Source organism: Phoxinus phoxinus (genome assembly GCF_949152265.1).
Source record: "Phoxinus phoxinus genome assembly, chromosome: 1".
Lineage (NCBI taxonomy): Eukaryota > Metazoa > Chordata > Actinopteri > Cypriniformes > Leuciscidae > Phoxinus > Phoxinus phoxinus.
Genome location: NC_136876.1, coordinates 41,911,509 through 41,933,661, shown reverse-complemented (window position 1 = coordinate 41,933,661; position 22,153 = coordinate 41,911,509). Strand labels below are relative to the sequence as shown.

The following is a 22,153-nucleotide window of genomic DNA, read 5'->3' as shown; positions in this document are numbered from 1 at the left end:
TATTTATTTATTTTTTTGGTCGAGATAGTGTGTTGACAATGCAACCGTCTTGTCATGTATGTTAATTAGCTAAAGTGATGTTGTCTCTGTTGACCAAACATTGCCATGGAAACAATTTGGATCCGTGCCGAATGAGCGAGGTCGGCAATGAGCCCATAAAGTAAGCCATATTTCAGTTTTGTATTATGTTTTGCGATTTTCCAAGAATTTAACAATAGGCTATTCCATAACAATTATTCCTCTGGACATGGAATCATAAATCATCACTTGCGTCCTTTCGCTGAGGAGGATTATAAACATTTTGTTCACTATTCCCTAAATTCACATCTTACTTTGGCAAAGGGGAAAACACTACATCAGATACTATTTTACCTTCCAAGACAACAGAAAGCATTATTAACCTAACTAGGTAAAACACATCCACCTTATCAAATATAGCTTACATTTACATTTACATCACATACTTGCTCATGCGGAAGATAAAATCATAAATTATTCTTCTAAACTTTTACAATCAGTGTCAATTAACACAGAGAGAAAACAAAGATACGAGGCAAGAGGCTCCTGCTCGTGTCCCACACAGTTCTCACAAAGCACTTAGTGGGATTTGCCACAAAACAATTATCTTTGTGGCGAAATATAATTAAACTTGGCTTACTTCCAAAATGTCATGCAATTTCCATTTCTTTCCATTTTCAAAGCCTTTGCAGCCTATTGTTTTACTTTTAATGCACTTTTTACACATTAAAAGTGTAATTTCTACATTGTGCATTTCTGCATTCTGCATAACCTGCAAACTTTTTGGTCTGATGTCTTACATGACAGCTTGTCTAAAAATGTGCACGTTCAACATTTAGTGAACATCGACCTCTAGACATGAGCACGGCAGCTTTTATCAAGTTTAAGAGTTGTGTAGTTCTGCTTCGGGAACTTCTTCCATCGGTCCGTTCGACGCACTGTTGACTCGAGAACTGATTGAATTATGTATATATATTTTTTAATTCAGTCAATTACTGTGGCAGAAAATTATGGTTTATTTAATATTCAAAACAGCAGCAAGTTAAGGATTTAAAAAAATGTTTTAAAAACAGTAGGGATAATTTTACATTTTGGGACAAATAGTTTTTATACATTTGTCACCATTACAATAATTGTGGATTTAGCTACTTAAATACATTACTACTCTAAACGCAGGAAAATACTAATCAGCATGTGAAGAAATAATCAACTTTAGGACTTTGTCAGACTTACCAATGACTTTAATATGAACCAGTTTAACCAAAGAGCAGAGGTGATGTTAGTCTATTAATGTTTTTCCATTGGGGCTCATAATATTGATTAAGTTTACAGTTTTTCTCAGTCGCTTTGGTGCATTTCTCACATCACTATTTACATTTGCACAACAGTTAATGCAGTTCTCAAAACAATTAGTACAAACTGCAAAACCTAGTTGATAACCTGCAAAAGCGTGTCACTTGCTCAAAATGGATCGCTCATTCCTCAAAAGCAAGTATTCATTTCAATGAAAGTGTCAGTGTCATCCAGATGAAAAGTCTTGACACCATTGCTTACGAACAAGATAGTCAAATGGCTTTGTCATGTTTTCATTATGACAGTTTACTCTGTAAATGTTTTCTAATGCAAAAAAGTCAGATATTGGTGACACTACCTGAAAATGTTCAAGACGGCATTATATACTATTTGCACAGTCATTTGAAAAATACAGTAAAGTTACACATTACTGTATTTAGTGAGGTAACTACAAGACACTGAATGTTTCACATTTTTACTGCATATGCTCTTTGCAATTCTAATTTGTTCACAGCATTGTGCAAAAGAAAAAATACACCCTTATTTACAACAAACATAAACTCCCTTTGGGTAGAGCTGTGCACAACTGTAAACAATATTGCAGTACATATTGGAACTGAACATACAACATACATAGTACTGTAATCATTCATGCACATCCAGACGTTCCTCTCTGTCTGGCCACATAATTTCATCTCATCACAGCAAATATCAATGCAATCCAAAACAACAACATGCTTGCTCAGATGGTCTCCAGTTAGTCCCCTCTCATTCTCAGGGATTATGTGCCTGTAAAGAGTGTCTAACAAAGTTAGCAGATGTTGTGTGTTGTATGGAGCAAGACTGGGGATATGCCATTTATACACACCTGTTCTCCCGACGAAATGTTTGAATAATTGAATTTACAGTGGTTCTCCCAACATTTGGATGCACCCTTCGACCAGCCTCAGCCGTTGTGAGGCCGTGATTGACAACATGATCCACAATTGTAGCCCTGATTTCATCAGGGATCCGCCTATGTACTTGGCCTCTTCTTCCCCTTCCCCGTCCCCGTCCTGCACCCGCACCCTCACCCCTCTTCCCACGAGGCTGGCCTTCCTGTTCTGTGTCACAGTATTGTAGAAATGGTACTATGTCCTGCTTGGTTCATATATGCTTGTAAAGTGGGGGTTTATGGGATTCAGCTCTGACAGTGATTGTAGAGAAGTGGCTTATCATTGGTTGCAACTAGTAATGCTTCACACACCCCTTCACATCAGTGAAAGTTGAGATTCACTTAAGATAAATTGTTCAATATAGGAGACATTTTCAGAAAAAAAAAGATTAAATGTTTTTTTGTAAAATTTGCTTGACAGATTTTGACAACTAGTTCAACATTTTTGTATGTAATGACTCAAACAATGAAAGGAGGACTAGTAGTTTTATATGGAATGGCTATTCAGCATTCACAAGTATAGTTAATTTTGACTGACATGACATAAGCAAATGATAATGTTATAAAACAGCAGAGAGTTGTATGAAAGCAATTGATGCATGTCCAAAAGCATTTGCAATTTGTTGGAAGGAATGAGAAACTGCTACTATGATGTGCACAAATGACTAAATGTTGTGGAGGTTGAACTAACTCTTGTGCAAATGTAAATAGTGATGTGAGAAATGCACCAAAGCGACTGAGAAAAACTGTAATAAATCTGCATTGTATATTAGCCTATTGTTAGATGAAAACAGATCAATTCAATGAAACTAAATGACAATCTTCTATATGAGCAGTAACCAGCAAAATAATACTGTATAGTCTACTGAAAAACTAGTGGTTCTTATGAAATCGACCAGAATAACTGGACAACTGAACACTTTTCAAGCAGAACGCTTTTTTTTTTTTTCATATATGATGAGCTTGAAGACTTCAATAAAAAGCATTCTCTGAATATTCATTATTATCTGACAGCACTCACACAACACAGACTAAATTCAGACACTTTACAAAAGGATTTTTATGGTTTTACAAACTGGTTTGTAAACATTACATAAATATATTTGGCACAGCTAATTCTGCACCTTCAGTGTATAGCTACATACAGTTCCCTGAGACATTATCAAAATAAAAAGACAAACACAAACATAAGCAGATCCATTTTCAGTTGAAAAATGGACTGAGTCATTAAAAGTAAAAACAGCCTGTGCATAAAAGATGATGCCTACTGATGCAATAGCCACATAAACATTTACAAAAGCGCTGTACCAAAATCTGACTGTTTATGAAAAAAACCTTTTTGTTTATAAGCAGCTTAATACTGCCATGACATGGATTTTTTAAATGCATTACTTTTTAAATGATTCAACAACCAGTATAAAACTATCCAAACAATTTGCAACAGAATGCAACACATTTTGAAGTCTTCAGTCTAATTTAGTTGTTTTTTCCTCCAGAGGAACTCCTCTTTTACAGACGGAGAGAGGATCAGACTGCAGGAGAAATGTGGAAGAGTCCGAGTCTCGATCACTGTGTCTGTGAAACTGCAGAATCAGAAAGGCGATGACAGATTCTCCATTTCATGAATCTCTTCTGTGTTCTGTGTTTAAAACAAGACATTGTTATTTGGCAACTACACGTCTGAACCATGCAGATGTCAAACCTTGCAGATCAGTTTATATCACACATAATTATTGTTACCCTGAGTTGACGGCTGTGTCTTTGATGCGTGTTCCTTCGATTGCGAGTAAATCTGTATTAGAAAACACAACTACAGATTTAACATCGATATGTTGAATGTACTGTGTATACATACATAGGCCTACATGATTGCTTTATTGAATACAAATCTGAACTTACTTAGTTGTAACAACCTTCCCTATATGACAGGAGACAATAGAGAGAGAAAGTTGTTTAAAATGTTAATAATTAAAAGGGAAAATCAGAATCACAGCGAGTAAATCAGCCTCTGTAAGGAGTAGGTGGAGGTGTGTCTCATTTTACCAGCATTGAACCTCCTTCATTTAAATAACTGTTTGCATCTGTTACAAATCAGCATTATGGGTATTGTCAAATAAACCAGTGACCCATCGGCCCTGTTCACTGCCATATTACAGTCTTAAAAATACAGGTTATTTACTGCCATTGATGTTTCAGAGTAGAATCTTTAATATCATTAAAGGCTCTTTATAGTGGAAAAGGATTAAAAAAATTATTCTTAACTCACACTAAAGGCCTATTAACACCACATCATGCATTTTTACTGACTGGCTAGCTTATCCGTTTGTTAAAACTGTTTCATTTACACTTGGCCACATAAGACACTTGATTCTGCGACGAACAGTTTGGAGTTATGAGCCATTACTTGGGCTACTTTTGATCACTGTAGCGCCACCATCAGGCCGCGAGCCTTGGTGACGTTGTAGACGCTGTGAGAACTAGGCCTACCATCCCTCAAAGTTTCTGCCTGATCACTTTTAGGGGAGAATACTGATCCTTGGAAATTTTTGCAATTACAATTGGGTTTCAGTGCTACACACACTGTAAAACCCAACAAGTTAAGCGAACTCATTTATTTTGAGGAAACTTATTACCTCAATTTAATTAAGTTAACAAAAAACAATAGTTATGAGTACTATGAACTTATTTTAATCGAGTCCACTAAACAATGATATTTTTTAATACGCAATTAAACTTTACACTGCATTTAAATACTTTATATAGCTGAAACCTCACTATATTGAGTAAAAAAATTGAAAAGACTAACTTTAAATGAACTCAGAGCACTTGCAGTTCCTGCTAGCTCGCAATATCATATACAAACTCAAATCCAATGAGTTAAGCTAACTCATTACATTTGAGGAAACTTATTACCTCAATTTAATTAAGTGTATAAAAAACAATAGTTATGAGTACTCTGAACTTATCTCAGTTGAGTTAACCCTTTAACTGTCACTGTCCCGTATACGGGACGCCTACGTTTACCTCACTATATTACAATTAAATCCTAAATTAATCATGACAAACTATATATCATTGGAAAGGTCTAAGACTCCTTAATAGATATTTCAGCACTGTTTTCTGTTACAAATTATGCAGGAACAGTAATAGATGAATTTATGACAAGAGCGCACCTCAAAAAAATCGACATCATAACAGGAGTTCTGACCTTTGTCACAAAAAGTCGACGCACACACTTTTAATAATTGAAATGTTGGTTTTCATGCTAAAAATTAATAATAAAACATATAATCTAGTATTTGTCAATAAAAAAAATGATAAAATAATATTACCTTCTAAAAAGTATCATATATATATTATCCTCTAAAATATAATATTATCTTTTTTTATCACCTTTTTTTATTACATTTCATATTTTAGTAGTTATCATAAATTAGGTATCATTTGAAAGCTTACGATCTCAGAATTCATCCTGTGAAAACTGTTTTGAAATTGGACATTGTGTTACCATAGAAACATTACTCTAAATTATTTTATCAGGCTCCTCCCCTTTTGGGCATTATTATGTTTCATAATTTATGATCAAAATATTTTCTAATCTTGACAAAACACATATTGTCAGAAAGGTCTGAGTCTCAAGGTTCCATATTTTGTGACAGAAGTGATATTTGGACAGAAATGTATACATTTTTTATGGCAGAATGCATACAGTTAAATTCAATGGAATTCAATGACACCCGGAGGCTATTTTTGGTATTACGCCTAAACAAAATCTCATGGGAACTTCAATTTTTATTATATCAACTTCAAATTTGGAACACAACTTGGTTAGATTTATGGCTTTTATTTTATAGTAATTTTATAGTAAAAAATATTTTGTAATATATATATTTTATATAAAAGAAAAATATTAAATAAATTATATTTGATTTAATGTAAATTTAAACTTCCATAACTTTTTCATACTTTAATTTTTTGAAGTTCTTTCACTTCAGCAATAATCTGCAATTTTTTCCCTTTAAAACAAGACCAAACTTAGGTCTATACTCCAAAGCATTCTTGAATTACAGCCATTTAAGCTTGAATAGTGCATTTTAATGTCCATTCTCAAAAAGGGGGGTGACAGCTAAAGGGTTAAATAAAAGTATACATTGCAGTCAAGAAATTAAGTGATTAATTAATTGATTAATTAAGCGATTAGTGAGCATTAATTATGAACACCTGCTGTTAACAAGCAGAATCACTGAAGGAAAAAGAAACACAAGAACTACAACTGACTTCCAACCACAGCCTTAGATGAAATCAACTTAAGATCAAATATGTTTAAATCTCTCAAGTTCTCAGCAGAAGAGGATTATGACCCATGATTATCCAATTAAATCTGTGGGCAAAGAGACACTTTACGTGGCTTTTCAGTCTGGAAATTCATGTTCAGTCTGTCCAACGTAACGCTGAGGTCACCTGTCAAACCACTACACAAACAACATTAGCAGCTTCACTTATTACTAACCAGTTTTACTTTTGTCATGCATCTACAGAAGTTGTTATTGAGAATGAACAGAGGTTTAGATGATGATGATTTATTGAGTTTCATTTAAAGACACCATGATAGTGGTCAGTGTTTGCTTTAGTTGGGCTCTTGACCCTTGACTTTATAACACCAGATTTTCTTCTGGCTGCTGTAATTGAGTGTTTATATAACACATTTGTTATGGCACATAAGCCAAAAGAAAATATAAACATGTTATTGCGTTTAGATGATGCAAATCAACATTTAATGACTTGATTTTCTGATCTTTTTCAGAGCCTAATCTCTGTGTAAACAGGTTATATGTTACTTGTATTGTTTGTTATAACAGAACTCTGATTTTACTATAAGGTCCATTGAAATGACAATATGATTTTTAAAACCTCTATGGTTTCATACTGACTTACACAGACATCAAGAATGAGCATATGAATCTCAACAACGGTGACCAATAAAAAAATATTCATGCCGCAATGTGTGCTGGGAGCAATGGATACATTTTGTATGATGCTAGTACCCAGCATGCATTGCAACATGAATAGTTTTTAATGGTCACCATTGTTGAGGTTCATATGCTGAATCTTGATGTCTGTGTGAGTCTTTGAAATACAATACATTTTTTGTGAAACTTTTTGTGCACATTCATTTTGTAATATTATTCATATTGTCTGATGAACATAGAATTGCTGGCGCTTATGCTGTTGAAACACAGTTTTGAAAAAAAATGATTAATATGTTGCCCTTTTTATCAGGGATTAGACTCTGAATAAGATCAGTGAATCAAGTCACAAAATGATCTATTGTCATCATCAGTCCTCAACCATTTATACACAATCAACAATTTTCCATGACTTTTGTACCATTATAAATGTGTTATATACACACAATATAGCAGCCAAAGAAAACCTTATGTGGAAAAAGTCAAGGGTCAAGAGCCCAACTAAAGCAAACGCTGATCTCCATCATGGTGACCTTAAACGAAACAAATCATCAACATCTAAACCTCTGTTAATTATAATAATAACTGTATAATAATAATAATTCAAACTGGTTAATAATAAGTGAAGCTGGTAATGCTGTTTGTGTACTGGTGTAATCCTCCTCTTTTATCTTCAGTTGATTTCATCTAAGGATGTGGCTGGAAGTCAGTTGTAGTTCTTGTGTTTCTCTTTCCTTCAGTGATTCGGCTTGTTAACAGCAGGTGTTTATCACTAATCCTCAATCATCACTTAATTATACAATTATTATTCAATTATCATTCTGGGATATAGAAATGTTCTATAACTCATTCAGTTTGAGTTCAATTTCAGTCATTCAAGTTTCAATAATATTTGAGTGCAGTGAACTCAATTTGATTTAGTACATATTACTGTTAGGTTTTACAGTGCACTTGAACCCCTAATAATAATAATAAAGATACTTACAGTCAGCATGCATTACTAAAATTAGCCAATACAAGGCAAAAACACATTCGGAGGGGAAGACGATGACTCTCAGATCCTTCAAGACACGCTCACCGTTTTCTAAGAATTAAAATGATAGAATAACATTAGTGAAAAGAAGATGCACGGTAGCCTGGGAAACCCTGGCTACCGTGGCGTTACCCTGACGAACTTCTGGCAAATTTAGATTTGCCCTGCAAGTCCGTCTGGCCAAGAGCCCATTCAAGCCCATTCCCAATCTTTCCAAATCGAGGCACCAATCACAAACGTTGAGGCGGGCTTTACACGATGACAATCGCTCTGATAGGTTTTAGGTCTATCCAATTGCGCCCAGAGGCATTTGAGCGACGTCCGTTGGTAACGCCCCTTTGAAAATGGGCTGTGAATGAACCCTCCCCTGACCCAGTCTCAGTTACAAGTTACAACTGAGAAGGGTCTTGTGTCAACCAGGCTAGATGCACAGGACATTTGAAAGCAAAACGGTAAAGCACATTTTAGTAGTTGTACACTCTAAAAAAAATGCTGGGTTGTTTTTATTTTTTTATTTTTTTTAAATGCATTTTTGATCCAACGTTTGGGTTTGTCTAGCCTGGCAAGCCAGACTTACATCAAGATGTTTAGTCAGGCAACTCTCCATAGACGCGGCTTAATCCGAGGGGCGGGATAAACGGTTGTCTCTCAAAATCCCTCTGCACGCAATAGGATAGCGCTACAACCAACCAGAGCAACGAAGAAGGTGACGTAGTCAGAGCGGCAAAGATCCGGTCCAGCAAAACTCCGAACACTTCTTCCTTTTTTAAGAATTACTTAAGTGCCATTCTTTTCCTTAACTCCAAGTCCTCCAGAGTCGCGGCCAAAGCCGATTTGAAAGACCGCTGTTCTCCATCTGCAGCCGCCATTCTTTGTTTTCAAGTTGCAGCCGTCGCAACTCTGTCGTCATATGTTAAGCCCGCCCCCGCCTACTCTATACACGACGTGATTGGCCTGACCCAATTTAGGTTTTTGCAGCTAGAAGGTCTATGGAGAGTTGCTAGACTGCCCTGGCTGCAAAATACATTTAGCTGCCACTAGGGTGCGTCTAGATTTCTAGTCTAGGGTTTGTCCATATTTGACCCAAAATTGGGTCAGAACACCCCAGCATTTTTTAGAGTGTAGTAACCCTGCTGTGTTCGGTTTGTTGTGTGTGTGTGTGTGTGTGTGTGTGTGTGTAATTAGATAAAACTGTGATGTTAAAAGATCTCTATAAATGTAATATAATATTTTAGATATGTACTCACGTGCTTTCAGGATCAGTTCTGCTGTCAGTGTAACAGAGTTCAACAAAACAAGACCAACTGCTCCAAACATATACATGATGACATTACAGAGAGGCACTATAACACACACACACACACACACACACACACACAGTTGCATTAATTAAGCTCTTGTCAACGCAATATTATAGAGCATAAATACAATACAGAATATATATAGGCCTATATATAAACTTTATTGTATTTATGCTAATTAGGATTATTTAATTTTTTAATTATGATTCATATTAAGAGTCAGCAGTGAGTAATTACATGTATTTGATCCTTGTTGGCTCGTCTCAGTCTGTTGTTGTTGTCGTCTCTGGATTTCTGAAGGTTCTGCAACTGTGTTAAAACAAAACTGAAATCTGATTCAAAAGCCAAAAGGATGCGAAGATAATATGGATTTATCCTGGGATCATAATCTCTTCTAGTAAAAGCAAAATACAGTGACAACAACATGTTTTTATTGACTTATTTACTGAATGGCCTACAAATCAATCAATCAATCAACAACTAATCAAAAGGTCTAGTAAAGGGAGAGAATATGTTACCCAGTGTTGGACAGTTACTGATCATTCAATATGAATAATGTTTTCAGATTTCAAAAATCGAGCATTTAGATTTTAAAATACTCATAATCAGAATACACAATGGCAGTAAATTATTTATTATTGATTGATTCTCCCTAATTATTTGTTTTTTCGCTCTTTTAAATATTTTTTTTTTCCAAAATAGTTTGTTGCTTATTTGGTCGAGAAATACACAGGACATGGAGAAGCCATACAGCATATGGCAACTGGTTTTACAGAAATCATTTCACTTTTAAAGATAAGTATGCAAAAAAAATGCTGTTGATTACTGAATAGAATATATTTGCAGCCTTATATACTAAACTGTTTTACGTTTTTTTCACATTTAATTTTTTTCTAAATTCCATACTCCATAATGACGTGTAACTACTTAAAGAACCACTAAAATTACCAAAAACTGAACTGTCACACTGGCGTTAGTATTTAGCGCGGAGGTGAAACACATTTGGCAGAGAGTGATTACAGCCTCGGGTCTTTTGGAATATGATAAGATAAGCTTTGCAGTTATGGATTTATGTAAAGCTTGTTATTAAAGTGAACATACGGCCCCGTCTAAGGTCCTGAGTTTTCTGGATCAGGTTTTCATTAGGAAATCTTATTTTGTTTTGTTTTTGCTTTCAGCTTTCCTTCTAACCTCACCAGCTCTCTAGTCCCTGTCGATTACAGTATAAAAAGCTTCACTGCATGATGAAATGATGAAACTTCACCGTTGGGATGGTGATGAGCACATGATGAACAGTAACTGGTTTATTCCTGAGATGACGCTTGAAATCGAGGTTCATCAGACGAGTGAATCTTGTTTCTCAGTCTTTTGGTCATTTTACAAAATTCAAGCATGTGTTATTCACTGAGGAGAGGCTTCTGTACAGCAACTTTCCCATAAAGCTCAGATCAGTGAATGTTGTAGAGATGGTTGTTTTCTGGATCTCAGCTAATTAATAATAATATGGCTTGGCAAACGATTTGTTCGGATAACATCTTCCTCTGGCATTCCAAATAAATGAACACGAGTGGAGAAAATGCTCTCCCTTCCCTCACACGCTCTCTGTTCTCTGTGCTGCTGGCGTAAGCTGTTAGTAAATCTGACCCTGTGTGTCAATGTGATATTTCAGTTTTTTCTTATTAATACATTTTCAACATTAAATCACAAATATGTTCTAGCTTTTTCATTATGGTACATGGAGTGTAGATTGTGGGAAGAAATTAAAGCAATTTAGCATAAGGCTGCAACAACAAAATGTGAATCACAGTTCAGTCTCACCCATAGTGACCCATGAAGTGATCATTAAGAAATTAAAAACAATGTGCAGTTTACCAAGCGCATATTCTAAAAGGTATATCTGCTTTATATATCTTATACTTTTTTCTTATAATAATATGAATAATGATTTATACATTTTACATTTGTATTGCATTCATTTACTATATAAGAACATCACAGTAATGTATTTTCTACTTCTTAGCGTCATATTGTTATGTTGTTTTATGATTACAGTGTGGGGTAATACAGGACACTGTAAGCATTGTAAGTCAGTGATGTATAATACCTGTAATGCGGTTTTCATACACCAATATCATCTTCAGAACTTCAATAAATACAATGACGCAGGTCCATCCCAAATACTCTGTTGATTAAATAAAGCACTTTTGATCAGCACATCTCTAACAAAACGATTCTTTACTGTATTATAAATGTAAACCTTACAAAAATAGATTTGTCCTTGCATAAAAGCAGACACATTTGTGACTTCCCACAACAAATCTACTTAAAATTATTGTAAAATTATAGTGTTTTTTTTTTCTAGATGAAAAAATAAAATTACTTAACATAAAATAAAGTAGCATACCTTTCTCCCTTTCCAATATGGTTAGATGAACATAAATCACAAGGACGATATATAGGAGCGGTGTTGTTATCATCAATAATGATGTTATCCATCTTCGCTGGAGACCTGTGAATGAAAACATGATCTTCTGAATTCATAAACTTTCACAGGTCACATAAATCTGATACAAATCTGAGAAGAGTCGGCCTGAAATCAAATTTGACACTTTTCATACCAGTTCTGTATGAATTAACAATTAGTGTTTCTTTATGTTTTTTTTCCTTGTAATGTCATAACTGTCACGTTATGTTCTGTTAGTTTTCATTCGTCACGTGTTCCTTGTTCCTATTTGCAGCCACTCATCATCAGTTACCATGGACACTAAGGGCCAATCCCAATTCTACCCCTTACCCCTTCACTTACCCCTTCCCCTCTGTTTTGCTCGTGCACGTGGAGGGGTAGGGCTGTCTCGATTCTCTTTTGGTTGGAGGGGAAGGGCTAGGGGGAAGGGCCAGATAGCCCTTCAAACGAAGATTTTTCGGGACCACACTTCAAACGAAGGGGTATGAGAAGTGTCACTGCATACACCGGCTACAGACGCAAAATGGCTGCCCAAGCAAAAAATTAGACCATAAATGTAAGAATTGTTGACTTTAATAAGTATTTTAACGACAAATAATGATTTGCTTTGTTACATTCAATCTTGTGTTCATATTTACGGTCAGTTCCTTCAAAGAAACGTTTGTAAAAAAATCTCTTCTCCCCCGAACAAAGCACACAAGCTATTGGTGCGTTCAAGTCATCTCGTAGAGATCGTATTTATGAGTTGAACGCACATGAACGCCACACAATGTCGTATTTCACACAGTTTCACACAGTAAATAAATAAATAGGTCAAAATAGGACAAACATAGGTCTGTACCTCCAACGTGTTAATACAACACCACAGAAAACAAGTCCTGTGCATCTTGGAAGTTTGTGATAAACATCGGCGCATCTCCTGTGACGTAGGCGACGACGTATAATGACGTGTAACGGTGTAGTAGTGGTGTCCCATTTCTTAGGGGAATATTTTCACCCCTACGCCTTGCCACTCTGTTTCAAGGGTCAAGGGGAAGGGGAAGGCGAAGGGTTAGGGGTAGACGAAGGGGAAAGGGGTAGAATTGGGATTGGGCCTAACACTAATCATCACAGCTGTTCGTTATTTTGAATTCACCATGTATTTATAGTTCCTCCTTGTTCACTCTACAGTTGTCTGCTATTGTTCATGTTAGCACGCTGTTTTTAATGTTGGCTGTTTATTCTAATAATTATGTTAAATCTTATGTTATTGTATCATCATCTTCTGTGGAACTAAGCATAACAATAACTTCATCTTCTCATGATAGGATTCACTTGACGTCTATGATGTATGCAAGGCTATGCTGCAGTTAAGCCACTCACTATCAGATGTCATGTGCCTCAATTCAGTTACACACCGCTTACTTTTCACAATATAAAATACCAATGGATAAAATCAAGTCCCTCAATTTTTGCATTCATTCTTTTTTTTATAAAGCCGTTTCACTAAAAAATATGTCACAATACAGTATAGTGTCAATAGCAACTCCTGTTCCATGCTGTCTTTAAATCATGGTTTAGCAAATAAATTAAGCATATATTTTTATATAAGCAGTGCATTTCTATTCATACAGCATCAAAACCACAAATACAGATATATAATTGTTGGATTTACTCTTTCCACATCTACACAAATACAACAATTATAAGAATGTATATCATCATGTACTTACATTTGAATTTTGCTTGGAGACGAGGCAAAACTAGCATGAAGGGAAGCAGCAGCAGTGGTGGAAAAATTGCCATAAAGATAAATCCTAAAATAAGAGAAGGAGAATATTATTTTCCCAATTAAAAAAAAGTAAATAATATGTAGCTAAAAACATAGGATTGCTCAGAAGATCTTAAATATAAATGTTAAATCACTGAAATAAAGAGTCTAGTGGTTTTCTAGCTCTTAATGACTTCAGGTTTCACATTCATGTCAGCATGTCCTTCTACAAGCAGTTCTATGTCAAGCTGAAATTGGCTGAATTATAATAAACTGGATTGTTACACCAAAAAACAGGTGGAATTAAACAGGTGGAATTAAACAGAGGAATTTTAAACTACATGTTGTATATCATTGTAATTAATTATGAAGTAATCATGCAGGTGTTACCTGGAGAGGGAAGTCCAAATGAGCAGATCAACTGGAGCACTTGAGACAAACTAATCCCCAACAAAAAAACTAAAATTAAAAAGAGAGAGAAAAGTAAACATGAATGGAAGAATGAATTATTGGATTCCAAATACCTGGACTGTACTATTCTCTCTCTCTCTCTCTCTCTCTCTCTCTCTCTCTCTCTCTCTCTCTCTCTCTCTCTCTCTCTCTCTCTCTCTCTCTCTCTCTCTCTCTCTCTCTGCGCATGTGCGAGTGTAGTGGGGCGAGTGAGCGTGTTGGTTAGAGCGAGCGTGAATATTGAGCTTTTGAGAGCGTTTCTTTATTTCTTTCTTTCCTCTTTTGGTCTTAATATTTTATTTAAGATTACTGAGTAATTAAAGCCGCTCGCGGCTTTTGTCGCGTGCCGGTATGGCCGATGAAGTTAGACAGGGTGTCTCGCACCTGTCGTTGTGTAATGGATGCAAGTGTGTACCTGAACTTGGCGTGAGCGTGGAGGATGTTCTCGTGGTGGTGGGAGAAATTATAGGCTCTCCCAGGTAATTTAAAATGGGGTAAATCTGGGTTAAAATATTTGGGGGTGTTTTTAGGAAGGGAGGATTATAAGAGAAAAAATTGGGAGGGCCTGGTGGAGAAGGTGTGTGCTCGGTTGTCTTCCTGGCATTGGCTGCTACCACAGTTATCCTATAGGGGAAGAGCCCTGGTCTGCAACAACCTTGTAGCCTCAACGCTATGGCACAAAATGAACATTCTAGAACCTCCTGAAGATTTGGTTGAAAAAATCCAAAAACGTATAACAGACTTTTTTTGGTCCGGCAACCACTGGACAAAAGCATCAACTTTGTTTCTGCCCAGACAAGAAGGAGGACAAGGACTAGTGGACATAAAAAGCAGAATTAAGACTTTCAGACTACAGACAGTGAAAAGATTCCTCTACGGAGTGGATGTAAGCTGGTCTGGAGTAGCTTGTGCCCTCCTCAGAAGAGCAGGAGGGATGGGGCTGGATAAACATTTGTTTCTCCTGGACTTTCAAAATGTTGATTTGACTGGACTAACTTCTTTTTACCATTCAGTGTTTAAAGCCTGGAGGACTTTTAATATCTCAAGAGACATCACGGATGAGGGAGGTCTCTGGTCAAGGGAGGAACCCATAATGCACAACTCTATAGTGGACTCTGCAATTTTAAAATCACCATCGATGAGGAATCTACTAAAGGCTGCAGGAGTGGTAAAGATTGGACATTTAATAACTTCAGATGGATGGATGTCTCCTGAAATGCTAGCCTCCAAGATTGGAATAAGATCAATTCGTCGGACACAAAGACTGTTAAATGAAATTCTTGAGAGTTTATCGACGGAATTTAAACGCAGTGTGGAAACAACCGATGAAGATATGGATTTAACTTTTCCTGAATTAAGAATAATTCCGGCTGTGGGTAGTTTTGAAGAAAAGGAGGGGTCTTTGTTGACCTTCAAGACACCTGTACTGGACTGTTTCAGTAAAACTGAGAAGAAAGCACTGTACGTCACATGTGTAAAAGTTTCACACTCTCACTCTTTAGGAGGAGTTAAAGAGTCAAAATGGCAAGAGCTATTCGGATCGGGCTCTTCCCCGAAGGGTTGCTGGAGGGCCTTGTACAAGCCTCCCATTGAGAAAAGGTCTGGAGACCTTCAGTGGAGAGTGGTGCATGGGTTAATAGCTACTAACAGATACAGAGCACACCTCGATCCCCAGGTTCAGGAGGGATGTCCTTTTTGTGGGATGACTGAAACTGTTTTTCATTTATTTTTTCAATGTGGGAGGCTTGCGCCTTTATTTTCTCAATTAGAAGAATGGTGTACAGTTTTGGGAGAAGTGTTTTCACCCATGTTATTTATCTATGGACCAAAGTATAGCAAAAACAGAAAGCAGATCCATGTTTTGCTTAATTTTTTGTTTGGGCAGGTAAAGATGGGAATTTGGATTTCACGTAAAAGTAAAATAAATAATGTTGTGTCAACTGATGCAATGTTAGTTTTAAAAGGGTTAATTAAAACTAGATTAAAGGTGGAATATGCATACTATAATTTGGTTAAAGACCTGGAAACTTTCAATCACATCTGGGGAATAAACCAGTGCATATGTGAATCTGATTTTGATGGTGCTTTACAATTTTATATTTAATTGTGCTATTGTCGTATTGTTCTTGTGCTATTTATTATTGTTCTTGTGCTATTTATTATTGTTCTTGTGCTATTTATTATTGTATGTTGTGTTTTAAATATTTTTTAAAATCTATGTGAGGTTTAGTTAAACCCTGAATATTTGTAATAAAGGGGGGTTAAAGTCAAGTCTCTCTCTCTCTCTCTCTCTCTCTCTCTCTCTCTCTCTCTCTCTCTCTCTTGTTCATTTTGTAATGTTGAAACTTTCTTTTGCGAAAGCTTTCCGAACCACAGTGAGCATTGACTATCTCAATCGTACGGCAGTGAGGAAAACTGAAGTCTGATGACTGATAAGGCTTGATGTTTGGCTCAGTCACATGACGTCAAGTACTTTTTCTATTCTCATGACACCTGAACGTCTCATCACAGTTCATCTGTCAAATCTTAACCCTTTGAATGCTTTTATAACTGAATGTTTAGGTCAAACGCTGACAGGAGCAGCTCCAGTGGAAAAACCTTGAGATGACACACAGCTATGATGTGACAGACAACTATTTGTGATCCTGGATCACAAAACAGTCGCAAGTAGTTAATGCAGACATAGCCTAAGAGAGCGTTTCACTGCTGCTCAAACACTCCTCACAAAGCATATGACTTTCCAACTAAATAATATGTGACCATGGATCACAAAACAAGTCATAAGTCGCATGGGTATATTTGTGGGTATACTTTAAATTCTGGATACTTTTTTCTTCCGTTACGTTTTCGTTCTTTATCAACACTCAGTAACACAGTCTATATTAAACTATATTTTTGACCATGTAAAATGCTGTATTGAGAGCAACGTTGTTTCTAATAGTATTTTGCAACTCTAATAACTCATATTGGGGTAAAACAATAAGAATGTGAGTTCACCTTGAGTTTGCATGAGTTGGGAAGCCCCTCTTGGCCGGTCTTGACTGCATAGCCTAAAGTCAACTAAAAAACAAACATTAACACACAGTTAGGCCCAACAAAGTTGAAAACTTGGCTCTTATATTATTTTTGGTAACTGTATAATAAAAAATAAATGTATATGAAAAAAAACATTGTTAATAAACTCATTAACCTAATAAATCTGTGCTTATACTTAGTCTGCTGCTTTAACAATGTAAGGGAAATCATACAGGAACTCTTACTTCCACTCAGGTTGAGACACGACAGCACAACAAGTCCAAAGCATATTCCAGAAAATACACGACGTCCACTGTTTGTATCATGTGCACTCTCTCTCCAGCCATATCTAAAAAGAACTAGAGGAATAGATTCAAATTAAAATGTCACACAAGATAAATTATGTCCTGAGCAAGAACAGAACATATCTAAAGATGTGATGAACTGATCAGTGTTTGTCAAAAGTAATATCCTATATTAAACCTAAACTAATCTTGACAAACTATATATCATTTGTAAGCTTACAAATACATTACAGAGGATCAGTAATTTATTGATTTGCAACAATAATATTTTCATACTCCGTGTTCAGACCTTTATTTTGAAATAGCAATGACAAATCATGAAACATTGGTAGAAACCTCAGTTTGTTTTCGTGCCAAGAGTTCAAAAGATAACATCCATTACATTTTTTTTTTTAGAAAAAAAGGTCTGAAAAGGTTTCAAATATAAAGAAGAAAATAATAGAGCTATAATACACATACGTGTTCTTTTGTGTTTCTTAGAGGTTGAATTCATATAAAAATCTGCAAAACCTCACGTACTACTTCTGAATAGGATGTCTACTTCATAACTTGTATGAAAATTATGGAAATATTATGGTTTAGAATAGATTACTCAAGCCACATAAGGAAATGGAGGCGCCCTTATATGGGCAGTAATGGAGTCTGGTTGTCACCTAGTGAAGAAGTTTGGTACCGCACCCAAACAAAATCTCACTGAAAGCTCATTTTTTTTGAGATATCAACCTAAAATTTGGAATACAATTTTTTTCCGATTTTGGCTTTGATTTTATTGCAGTTTTAGAGCTCAACATGTATTTTTTTGGTATTTTAGAAAAGGCAACTGTACATGCAGTAAAGTATAAACTATAAAAAGACCAAAGCATCATGTAGAAAATGTTTCTATTCCTGACAGATTTCACTGAAATAGTTGTTCTGAGAAATCACATGTGTCTTTATAAACAGCAAAAAATTAAGTAATCCTGGGATACTAGACACTGTATTTTAATAATTTTGAGTATTCAGGTTTGGACGACAGGAGTTTTAGAAAAAGAGAGCGAGGGATAAGATTTAATGTCTGAATTCTGGCCAAGTCTATTGAATTTAGCAAAACAGGTAATATTTCATAAAGCACTTGTAATGTCAGAATAATGAGCATGACCTCTGATGTGAAACATTAGGATTTACTCACCTGAATAAACAACGACTGTGAAAACAGTAAATTCACTTGTTATTCTGAAAAATCTGATCCATGTTTTAATGTTGTCTGTAGACAGAAAGAGTTGAACACATTAAATCAGGGCATTATATAATATTATTACATATTTGTCCCATTGCTTGTACTCTACATTTAAGCAGTTTTATAGGTTGGGTAGGACAAAGTGTATGTTTTTTTTTCACCAAACACTACACATTTCTTGACACATTCAATACATGCCAAGAACACAGTTTGTGTTTTTCAATAATTTCATACTTCTGAATTTGACTATTTAATGTATTTAACCGCAATAGAATTAATCACTCACAATATTGTCATGCTAAGTCTTAATATGTTGCCATCAATTTGCATTTACTGATCCCCTTAACAAAAATAACAATAATAAAAAAAAAAAAACTTGAAATCCTAACATACCTTGGAGATACTTTAAATAAGACAAAGCCCAAATCAACATGACAGGCCTCAGAATATACAGAGCGCAGCAAGTGACGGTCTCATGGAGAAATCCTGCAACAGAATATACATTGACGGGTATTAAACAATATCGATCAAATAAAACAATTTAAGTCCCATCACAACAAAATTGTTGTACTTCTGTACAAAATGACAAAAAGACTAATAAAATCTGCCACATGCTTTATAGTGCTATATTTAAACTACTAAACTCACCTTCAGTGAGACCCCAGAGGATGAAGGCGAAGAACATACAGACATTTGGAAAAAAGACCAGAGAAAGCTGAAGATTCCAGATTGTTCTGCTGTCGACTGGAGAGAAGATGCAGAATAATCAGTTAAATGAGTGAAGCACAGTGACATATCCAGTTAATCACAATAAATAAAAAGATGTTCCTTCCAAACACACCTGTGTTTTTTGATCTGCAGCAGATCAGAGAGCAGAGCAGAAGTACAGCTCCAAATCCAGCAACAAAACAGACAAACAACACAGTTATGTGCCAAGAAGAGAAACCTGTGAAACACAGACATCAGTCATGATGTATAACTGCACTGAATCTATTAGCTATACATAATCATTGGTTTATAGAGGAATAATTATGAAGAATTTTCAATTAAAGTATTTTAAGGAATTCCGCAGCAATCAAGGAACTTATTTACATTCATGGCCAGATTTACTAACCCTCTTTTGTGTTAAAAACTACTGTCAGGATTTGCTAAACATGTATTATTATTATTATTTTTTGTAAAAAAAAATATTTATTTCCCTGATATGTGCATTTTAAGATGTTTGAAGGCCAAAAAACTGGTTAACAATAGCTTTAAAAGCATGTCAGTGGGCAGTAGCTTATCAGTTGTCAAGCAGATAACAGATTCTTAAACATGAGAATTAGGTTAAATGTTGCAATGAATGATCCACGAACTGGAAGAGGCTATAACCTCTTCAGTTTCCAGTAAAATATCTAAACATTCTAAAATATGTTTATTTTATAGGCGAAACGGCATACATGAGCTTTGTTTAAACCAATGAAGAAAAATTTGGCAATAGCAATGAATGAAAACAATTCTTCTCTGAAAAGTATTTTATAGATGAAAAGTTTTCCAATTTGTAAAACCGTACGTACACCAGAACCTGCACAAAATTCCCTTTAGAAATCCTAATCAATGGAAAATTCTGTGCATGCATCTCCACCTCGTCTCTTCCCAAAAATAACCAAAATATGGAGCTTACAACGCCTAGTTTTACTATAGCCTACATTTACCATTCCGCAGAACTTTACACTCCTATTGACGCTTTTATGGCATTGATATCTCACTCTAATTTACCCTATTAAATTAAATCTGGCCCCAAATGTATAAAAAGGTAGATACTTTTCGCACCAAGTGTAAATAGCTAAAGTACCATATTGTTTACAATATCCTTTGAAGAAGGTTGGCTATTATTTATTTTGCCATGTTTTGTCGACTCACCCAGTTGCTCCAGTACCACAGTTGTATTGGCTGAAAGTTCTCCAGCAAACACTTCACACATGTAAACTCCTTTGTCCTCAGTTCTGAGACTCTTCAGTCTGAGAGAGAAGTTTCCTTTGGGGATTTCATCAGTGAAGAACTCAACTCTGTCTCTGTATTGCTCATCTGATGAATCTGGAAAAGCCTCATTGTTTTGATAGAGCAGAACCGGAATATCTCCATCTCCATCTGTTCTTCTCCATGAAACCTCTTCAATGTGTTCAGGTTTGATGTGAGAGTCTACAGAGCAGTTCAGAGTGACGTCCTCACCATCGTATGCAGATATGGAGCGACTCGATCCTGATACCAGCAGACGCTCTGAAAGAGAAATGGTTTAAACATACACATAAAATACATAAAATGGCATTTGATTGAAACTTTCACCAGAATTCAAGTGGCTCTCACTCACCAACATCTTTTATTTGAACCACAGTCTCATTAGAATAATGTAAGCTGTAAACTTTACATGTGTAATTTCCCTCATCTTCAGCTGTCAGATTGTCCAGACGGAGGGAGAAGTTTCCATGTTGAATCTGATCAGTAAAGAAATGAGCTCTATTATGATAATCCTGCTGCTGGACCTCTGCTCGACTCTCACCATTCAGAGACAAATGAACCAGAGTCTCTGAGTCTGTTCTTTTCCACTGCACCTCCAGATCCTCCAATGGTAAAGGTTCATCAACATAACAGGGCAAAACTACTGACGATCCCAGAGGAACAACCAGAGGACCAGATGGACCGCGAACAGTGAAGCCTATAGAGAAATGATAGAGAAACTGATAGCTTTAATAAATGAGAAAGAAAAACTCGAAGGGTATTTTCGCGTATCAATTTAAAGTGATAATACGTACCATCAGCGAATACCGGGAGTACTATAACAATAAATACAATGTACATAGTTTATACAGAAAAAGAGCTATAATAAAATCATAATTTTATCACGAACGTAAGAGTTTTTGTCCGCAGTCTTTCACTCGAGGCCACAATAAACTTTCGCTTTCGCTTTTAGCTTACTTCCGGTTTCTTAAATTATGCGCGCGTCAGGACCTGTTCTAATCCAAGGACAAGCACTTCTGTTGGCTCCTAGAGGTTTAATATACTTGAATCAGCTAGCCTAGCCTACTACATTACACACACAAGGAAGAAATGGCAATATAAATGAATGCGTGTTTAACAGACGGACATTATTGTTAAAATGTGTTAAGAATATGTTCTATTTAAAGCAATCTTTGTCGTCCCACTTTAGAAAAGGTTGATTCAAAAGTGGGACAGCATGTTTTGACTAATGTGGGGCAGTCCGTCTAATATAGGAACATGTTTTATTAAAGTTTTGGCCTTGTAATGCAGCAATATTATTTGTTTTAAGATCAGGGTTCAAAACTACTGGATACGACAATGACTGCTTATTTTTTGGTCATTTAGTTTTTTACCATTACAATTAGAACTTTTTACCATTACAATTTGCT

The 22,153-nt window shown here is 35.8% G+C and overlaps 1 protein-coding gene and 1 long non-coding RNA gene across 3 annotated transcripts in view; one reads left to right on the top strand and one right to left on the bottom strand.

Annotated features, from left to right (window-relative positions):
- Positions 1-22,153, top strand: part of LOC306996046 — a 404,126-nt gene that overhangs the window by 367,272 nt on the left and 14,701 nt on the right. The window lies entirely within an intron of this gene.
- Positions 3,195-21,756, bottom strand: LOC306995976 (uncharacterized protein). Of its 2 annotated transcripts, XM_079608037.1 has the most exons (19): positions 21,539-21,756; positions 21,097-21,441; positions 20,649-21,005; positions 19,588-19,692; positions 19,395-19,490; positions 19,140-19,232; positions 18,699-18,773; positions 17,471-17,584; positions 17,208-17,270; positions 14,151-14,219; positions 13,723-13,806; positions 11,951-12,055; positions 11,651-11,728; positions 9,784-9,855; positions 9,493-9,588; positions 8,198-8,296; positions 4,145-4,163; positions 3,986-4,037; positions 3,268-3,884 (listed from the first exon to the last, which is right to left on the bottom strand). In XM_079608037.1, exons 1-19 carry the CDS (start codon positions 21,582-21,584, stop codon positions 3,837-3,839), a joined length of 2,016 nt encoding a protein of 671 aa, XP_079464163.1. In that variant the 5' UTR covers positions 21,585-21,756; the 3' UTR covers positions 3,268-3,836. The 2 variants fall into 2 exon arrangements, 1 of the variants encoding a protein (XP_079464163.1); XR_013796961.1 differs by lacking the exon at positions 4,145-4,163 and having other exon boundaries at positions 3,195-3,884; positions 3,986-4,055; positions 8,194-8,296.